Source organism: Colobus angolensis, unplaced genomic scaffold (assembly GCF_000951035.1).
Source record: "Colobus angolensis palliatus isolate OR3802 unplaced genomic scaffold, Cang.pa_1.0 Scaffold10, whole genome shotgun sequence".
NCBI lineage: Eukaryota > Metazoa > Chordata > Mammalia > Primates > Cercopithecidae > Colobus > Colobus angolensis.
The window spans coordinates 21,754,269-21,762,276 of NW_012110919.1; the positions used below are offsets into that span (position 1 = coordinate 21,754,269).

General features: G+C 45.9%; 1 protein-coding gene across 1 annotated transcript in view; it reads right to left on the reverse strand.

Moving 5' to 3' along the window:
• The window catches only part of ANAPC7 (anaphase promoting complex subunit 7), a 30,642-nt gene that overhangs the window by 9,893 nt on the left and 12,741 nt on the right, over positions 1-8,008 (reverse strand). Inside the window, exons 4-7 of the mRNA XM_011936363.1 lie at positions 6,265-6,376; positions 5,494-5,647; positions 4,301-4,443; positions 522-639 (exon numbers count right to left, since the gene is read on the reverse strand). Of these exons, the coding sequence (XP_011791753.1) occupies positions 522-639; positions 4,301-4,443; positions 5,494-5,647; positions 6,265-6,376 (527 nt within the window). The remainder of the gene's footprint in view (positions 1-521; positions 640-4,300; positions 4,444-5,493; positions 5,648-6,264; positions 6,377-8,008) is intronic.

An 8,008-nucleotide genomic window follows, 5' to 3' on the forward strand; every position in this document is an offset into this window, starting at 1 on the left:
TTTAGATGGAGTCTCGCTCTGTCACCTAGGCTGGAGTGAAACGGTGTGATCCTGGCTCACTGCAACCTCTACCTCCCAGATTCAAGCAATTCTCCTGCCTCAGCCTCCCAAGTAGCTGGGATTACAGATGCCCACCACCGTGCCTGGCTAATTTTTGTATTTTTAGTAGAGATGAGGTTTCATCATGTTGGTCAGGCTAGTTTCAAATTCCTGACCTCAAGTGATCCACCCACCTTGGACTCCCAAAGTGCTGGGATTACAGGTGTGAGCCACCGCACACAACTTTTGTATTTTTAGTAGAGACAGGGGTTTTGCCATGATGGCCAGGCTGGTCTCGAACTCCTGGCCTCAAGCAATCCACCTGTCTCAGTCTCCCAAAGTGTTGAGATTACAGGCATGAGCCATCATGCCTAGCCAGGCGACTACCTCTTAAACCTGAGCTTTCAATTTATATTCTCTTCAGGAGCAACCACAATCTCTTAATCTACTGACAACTGGGGAGAAAGAAGGCATAATCATACCCAGAAACCACCCACGGTTCTGCATGCTGATCAGAGATATTGAAAAGGCGGCATCCAAGGTTCTCAACATCCTCCAGCCGCCCTTCTCGTGCCAATAGGTAGCCATATACATCCATTCCTACAAAAGGACACAGAAGAGGTGTTTTAAGCAGAGAAGCAGGGGTCCCACATACAGGAGTAGCACCCAACATCAGACCCCATGCTGAGGCCCCAGTTCCTGCAGGGGCTAAGCCCTTTCCACCATCACAGGCTCCTCCCACTACTATTTCCAGTTTCCTACAAAGTGACTATTAAAATACAAAACCCAGGCCGGGCACAGTGGCTCACACCTGTAATCCCAGCACTTTAGGAGGTCAAGGCAGGTGGAACATGAGGTCAGGAGATCAAGACCATCCTGGCTAACACAGTGAAACCCTGTCTCTACCAAAAATACAAAAAATTAGCCGGGCATAGTGGCACGTGCCTGTAATCCCAGCTACTTGGGAGGCTGAGGCAGGAGGATCACTTGAACCAGGAAGGCGTAGGTTGCAGTGAGCCGAGATCACACCACTGCACTGCCTGGGCGACAGACTGAGACTCCGTCTCAAAAAAAAAAAAAAAAAAAGAAAAAAAAGAAAATGCAAAACCCAGCTGGGCATGGTGACTCACACCTGTAATCCTGGCACTCTGGGTGGCGGAGGCAGGAGTATCACTTGGGCCCAGAAGTTCAAGACCAGCCTGGGCAATACGGTAAGACCCTGTCTCTACAGAAATTTTAAAATATTAGCCAAGTGGTTGCGTGTGGTGGCTCATGCCTGTAAACCCAGCACTTTGGGAGGCCGAGGCAGGCAGATCACGAGGTCAGGAGTTCGAGAACAGGCTAACAGGTGAAACCCCATCTCTACTAAAAATACAAAAATTAGCTGGGCATGGTGGCGTGTGCCTGTAATCCCAGCTACTCAGGAGGCTGAGGCAGGAGAATCGCTTGAACCAGAGAGGCGGAAGTTGCAGCGAGCCGAATCACACCGTTGCACTCCAGCCTTGGCTACAGAGTGAGACTCCATCTCAAAAAAAAAAAGAAGGGCCAGGTGTGGTGGCTCATGCCTGTAATTCCAGCATTTTGGGAGGCCAAGGTGGGTGGATCACGAGGTCAGGAGTTCAAGATCAGCCTGGCCAAGATGGTGAAACCCCGTCTCTACCAAAACTACAAAAAATTAGCTGGGCACAGTGGCAGGTGCCTGTAATCCCAGCTACTCGAGAGGCTGAGGCAGGAGAACTGCTTGAATTCGGAGGGCGGAGGCTGCAGTGAGCCGAGATTGCACCACTGTACTCCAGCCTGGGCGGCAGAGTGAGACTATGTCTAAAAAAATAAATAAACAAAAGAAAAGAAAAAGAAAAAAACATTAGCCAAGCACAGTGGCACATGCCTTTGGTCCCAGCTACTCAGGAGGCTGAGGCAGGAGGACTGCTTGTGCCCAGGAGGTCAAGGCTGCAGTGAGCTATGTTTGAGCCACTCCAGCCTGAGTGACAGAGTGAGACCCTGTCTCTAACAACAAAAACAAAACCAAAAACCAAATGAGGCCGGGCACGGTCATTCACGCCTATAATCCCAGCACTTCGGGAGGCAGGAGTTCAAGACCAGCCTGGCCAAAGTGGTGAAACCCCGTCTCTACTAAAAATACAAAAACTTGCTGGGCATGGTGGCACACACCTGTAATCCCAGCTACTCAAGAGGCTGAGGCAGAGAACTGCTTAAACCCGGGAGGTGGAGGTTGCAGTGAGCCGAGATCGTGTCACTGCACTCCAGACTGGGCGATAGAGTGAGACTCCGTCTCACAAAAAAAGAAGACAAAAAAAAACAAAAAAAAAAACCCAAAGGAGAACAACCTACCTCACAATTTGAAACCCTGCAATTTTCAGGAAGTGTTTGTCCCTCTATCCTGTGGCGTGATATACAGCTACCCTAACCCAACCCAATCAGAAAAGGCCCAAAAAAAGGCATCAAGTGACGTCTCTCTTTCAAGAGTTCTACACCATCAGAAACATGCTGCTGAAAAGCCAGTCAGTCTTAGAAAAAGCTGGCCTATTCCAAAAAAACTCGTAGTTCTATCCAGAATGTAGTTCATTAAAGATCACCACCTCGGCCAGGCACGGTGGCTCAAGTGTGTAATCCCAGCACTTTGGGAGGCTGAGGCGGGCGGATCACGAAGTCAGGAGATCAAGACCATTCTGGCTAACACGGTGAAACCCCGTCTCTACTAAAAAATAAAAAAAACTAGCTGGGCGAGGTGGCGGGCGCCTGTAGTCCCAGCTACTCAGGAGGCTGAAGCAGGAGAATGGCGTAAACCCGGGAGGCGGAGCTTGCAGTGAGCTGAGATCCGGCCACTGCACTCCAGCCTGGGCGACAGAGGGAGACTCCGTCTCAAAAAAAAAAAAAAAAAATCACCGCCTCAGGCTGGGCACAGTGGCTCAGGCCTGTAATCCCAACACTTAGGGAGACTGAGGCGGGTGGATTACCTAAGGTCAGGAGCTGCAGACCATCCTGGCTAACATGGTGAAACCCCCGTCTCCTCTAAAAAAATACAAAAATTAGTTGGGTGTGGTGGCGGGCACCTATAATCCCAGCTACTCGGGAGGCTGAGGTGGGAGAGTCACTTTAACCAGGAGGCGGAGGTTGCAGTAAGCCGAGATTGTGCCACTGCACTCCTGCCTGGGCGACAAGAGTGAAACTCCGCCTCAAACAAACAAGCAAACAAAAAATCACTGCCTCTCCCCAGCCCCCATTTTATTCTCACCCACATTCTATAAAAAGGGGTCTATGCTCACTGTTACCTATCTCTTGCCACCATTCTCTTCCATCCCTTGTTACCCCCTTCAGATTCCCATGAAAATTCTTCTCAAGCCAAGATTACTGCAATGCTCCTGCTGGCTCCTGGGCCTGGGTCTGAGATTCCAAGCTGCCACTGCCATTCCAAGCTGCCAGCTGCTGCCAGACTAGTATTTCTAAAACACCATTTTCATCATGGGTGCAGGCAGCTTGCAGAAGAGGAATAAGCACTTGAGGCGAGAGGGAGATCTTGTGCAAACAAATCCATCTTTCTAGATCTGTTTCCTCATCTAAATGCTTGGGATGGCCCCTTCCCAGCTCCGCCATTCCCCTGGGTTAAGAGCTCACAAGACTGTTTATTGTCACAAGGCCCTGTTTTTCTGATGGCCTTTTTTGGGCCTTTACAAATAGCATATTTATCTGACCTTATTTCCCACTGTTCCTGAGTACTCACTGCCAGTGTTCCAACTGCCATCTCTTGGAGGTCCCTGTGAAGATTACCTGTCACCTGCAATCTTTTTTAAGATCAGTGATTTTTCTGTTGTTCACGCCTAATTACTGTCTTTAATCACCTTATCCCTTTCTTATCCCTTTTTAATTATACTAAGGATACGGTAAAACAAAATTCCCTAAAAGGATATTATGGTTTTAGGGATGCCATCCAAATTCTCAGTCAGGCACATCATAAATTTGTAAGTCATAAGGAGGAGCTATGACCCCCTCAAAAGAAAAAAAGCCAAATAATGATCTATGGGGAGAAGACACTTGAATTCAAGCAAAAACAACTGCTTAAATGGAATTACCTAAGCGTTAGAAACATGTGTCATGACCTAAAAAAACTAAAAGACTACTATAAGTTTTATACACTATTTCTATGAAACTTGGTATCGAGCATTCATGTTGCATATTCTCCCTATTATCTCTGACCACCCCCCACAACAGCCACTGTCTTCCTGCCCCAAGAATTACTTACCTTTTATCAGATAAGGATCCAACATCTGTGCCTGTTCAAACTTGAGGACAGAGTTTTTATTGTCTCCGGCTCTGAAGTACAGATCTGCTAAGCTTCCCAGTAGGTCCACGTTATCTCGCAATAAGGATTTTTTCTCTAGTGAACTTGAAGATATTTATTAAACACTGAACCTTTAAATCTATTATAAATCCTCTTAGTTGTTGAATCTGAATGACTGGTCATACAGATACTATTTTCTTTTGCATAAATATAAAAGTCTTCATAATAAGAAACTTTAAGCTTACAACTTTAAAAAAAGTTATATAGGACCGGATAGCAAAAACACAGAATAAAGCAGAAATCTCTCAGTACAAACAAATAACTGTGGTGGCAGTTCTTCAGAACACAACATACGCTACATGGTGTTAAAAGTAATGTCATTCACAAGTGACATCTATTTATTACTCAAGTAAACGACTTTGCATAACACAAGCCCAAGCCTCTTCTTGTCCTTGAACTTTATCTGAATATAAAGAAAATCCCTAGTCCCAAGAAGGCAAGCCAGGTTAGATGTTGCAATAAACTAAGCATCTGGTGAGTGCAAAATGATTTTCTTCCAGGTTGAAGAATGATACACCAAGGTCAGACATAGTGGCTCACGTCTATAATCCCAGTACTTGGGAAGCCCAGGTAGGAGAATCACTTGAGCCCAGGAATTCAAGACCAGCTTGGGCAACATGGTGAAATCCCATCTCTACAAAAAAAATACGAAAATTAGCTGGGTGTGGTAGCGTGCACCTGTAGTCCCAGATACTCAGGAGGTTGAGCAGGAGGATGGTTTGAGCCCAGGAGATTGACAGGTCAAGGCTACACTGAGCTGTGACTATGCCACTGCACTCCAGCCTAGGTGAGAGAGAAACCTTGTCTCAAAAAAAAAAAAGACACACCAAGGTAGCCGGCTTTGCTTCGCAAAGCTTACTACCTATGCAGGCGCAGAGCTAAACTCAGTCAGATTTATATTTTTACAGGTCCCCAACAGAGATGATTACATGATTATATTTGGGACCATTCAGTATAAAAGACTAATACATCCCAGAGACTGGCTGCAGCACCAAGAGAGAAGCATCTCATTTTTCTTTTTGCTACTTCAGATACACCAGAATTCCAGACAAGCAAAGGCCTCAAAAACACTGAATTAACTTTGTGGCTCTCACCAGATGGTATTGATTGCTCTTGAGTTGTCACCGGTGTGCACAAAGGCATACGCTTTGATCCACACAGATAGCCAGTCCAAGTTAGGCACGGTTTGGATCACATTCATTGTCATGGACGCCACCTCTGCCCCTTTTACAGAAAGGGACAGCAAGCCTAAACCAACAAAAAGCAGAAGAAAGAAAGTAAGGCACGGTATCTCTCTTCCACATGCAAGGAGCAACGAGCTATGTTTTTCCTCGGCTAAAAGGCAACTGCTTCCCTATTCTGAGCAATGCATGACAGAAAAAACATATTTTAATATTTCCTTTCTTTTTGAGACAGAGTCTTGCTCTGTCCCCCTGGGATGGAATGCAGTGGCACAATCTCAGCTCACTGCAACCTCCACTTCCTGGGTTCAAGTGATACTCATGCCCCAGCCTCCTGAGAAGCTGGGACTACAGGTGTGTGCCACCATGCCTGGCTAATTTTTGTATTTTTAGTAGAGACGGGGTTGTGTCATGTTGACCAAGCTGGTCTCGAACTCCTGAGCTCAGGCAATCCACCCACCTCAGCCTCCCAAAGTGCTAGGATTACAGGTGTGAGCCACTGTGCCCGGCCAAAAACCATGATTAAGTATTTCTTGACTGAATATGTGACAACAGGAATCCTATTAAATCACTCTCTGGAGGGGAACTTTTAAAAAATAAAGTTATTCTAATGTACAGCCAAGATTGAGAACTACTATCTTTGACAGTAAACATGAGATGAAAACACGCAGAAAATATCTCTACCTAGAATGGCATCAAGGGCTAATGGGCACTGCCTCAGCACCTCCTTATAGCTGGTGACTGAAGGGCGCTCCTGACCAGCCTTCTTGTACAGGTTTGCCAGCATCATGTTTATCTGTATAAACACAAACAACAGATAGTAAAATAAGCGTATACTGCAAAGAAAATCTCTCACCATGAAGAAGTCCTAATTTTCATTACCAGTTATTTACTTTTTACTGGAAAATCTACCCACAACCCTGTGCAAATAAAGGGAGACTGACCCCATTCTTCAAAACAAAGAAGAAATTACTATCTTTCCTTTCCCTAGCTCCTCCCATCCCTAAGAGGAAAGTCACATTACCTTCTCACAAGGCCCAGTAATATCTGAACAAAAGACGCTGCGCCCTTTGGAAACTGGAACATTCATTTAAGAAATGGTAGAGAATGCTAGTTAACTTGATTCTTTCTTGATCTTAAAACAGAAGATGAACTACCTCACATAAGAAAGTGAGAAACTCCTGACATAGCTAGTTAAGAAGGATCAGATCAGTTTTTCCTAAAAAGGAAATGATACAGAAAGACAGATAAAGAAGTGTAATACTTGGCTTTTCTCTGACAATTCGACTTGTGGCTAGACTCTAGCCTAACACTTAAGGCTTTGGCCCGTAGGTACTGTCTAACTCACTAAAGTAATGCTACAAAAATCAGCTATACTATTTAAATCCAGTGAGTGCAGACAGCTGCATTTTAGCATAATTTAAATATGTAACTTCATAAAGCTAAATTAAAATGGTCCTACCTAACATGGAACTGGGAAACCTCAAGAAAATCTAAAAGTTCTGGCCAGACGTGGTGGGTCATGCCTGTAATCCCAGCACGTTGGAAGGCCGAGGTGGGTGGATCACAAGGTCAGGAGATCGAGATCATCCTGGTTAACATGGTGAAATCCCGTCTCTACTAAAAAACACAAAAAATTAGCTGGGCGTGATGATGGGCGCCTGTAGTCCCAGCTACTTGGGAGGCTGAGGCAGGAGAATGATGTCAACCCCTCAGGAAGCAGAGCTTGCAGTGAGCCGAGATCGTGCCATTGCACTCCAGACTGGGAGACAGAGCGAGACTCTGTCTCAAAAAAAAAAAGAAAATCTGTAAGTTCCAAAGAATGTAGAAGTTATAGGCAAGTGATAAAAGACCTTCCTAACAGTACACAGATAAACACAATATTCCAAATTAAAATTAGATTTTTTCTCTTTTTCTTTCTGAGACGGAGTTTCACGCTTGTCACCCAGGCTAGAGCGTGATGGCGCCATCTCGGCTCACTGTAACCTCTGCCTCCTGGGTTCACGTGATTCTCCCGCGTCAGCCTCCTGAGTAGCTGGGATTACAGCCACCCGCCACCACGCCCAGCAGACATGGGGTTTCACCATGTTGGCCAGGCTGGTCTCGAACTCCTGACCTCAGGTGATCCGCCCACCTCGGTCTCCAAAGTGCTGGGATTACAGATGTCAATCACCGTGTCTGGCAAAATTAGTAGATTTTAAACATAACAGTATTTGCTAGATCATTAACCTAAGGAAGCAGTCAATGTGAGGGCACAAAAGAAAAAAGGTCAACCCCCAATCTCTTTGATTATCTGTGGCTTGGTATGCCAGATATTTACTAGAAAGAGTGGCTCTGAGGCCGGGCGCGGTGGCTCAAGCCTGTAATCCCAGCACTTTGGGAGGCCGAGACGGGCGGATCACGAGGTCAGGAGATCGAGACCAGCCTG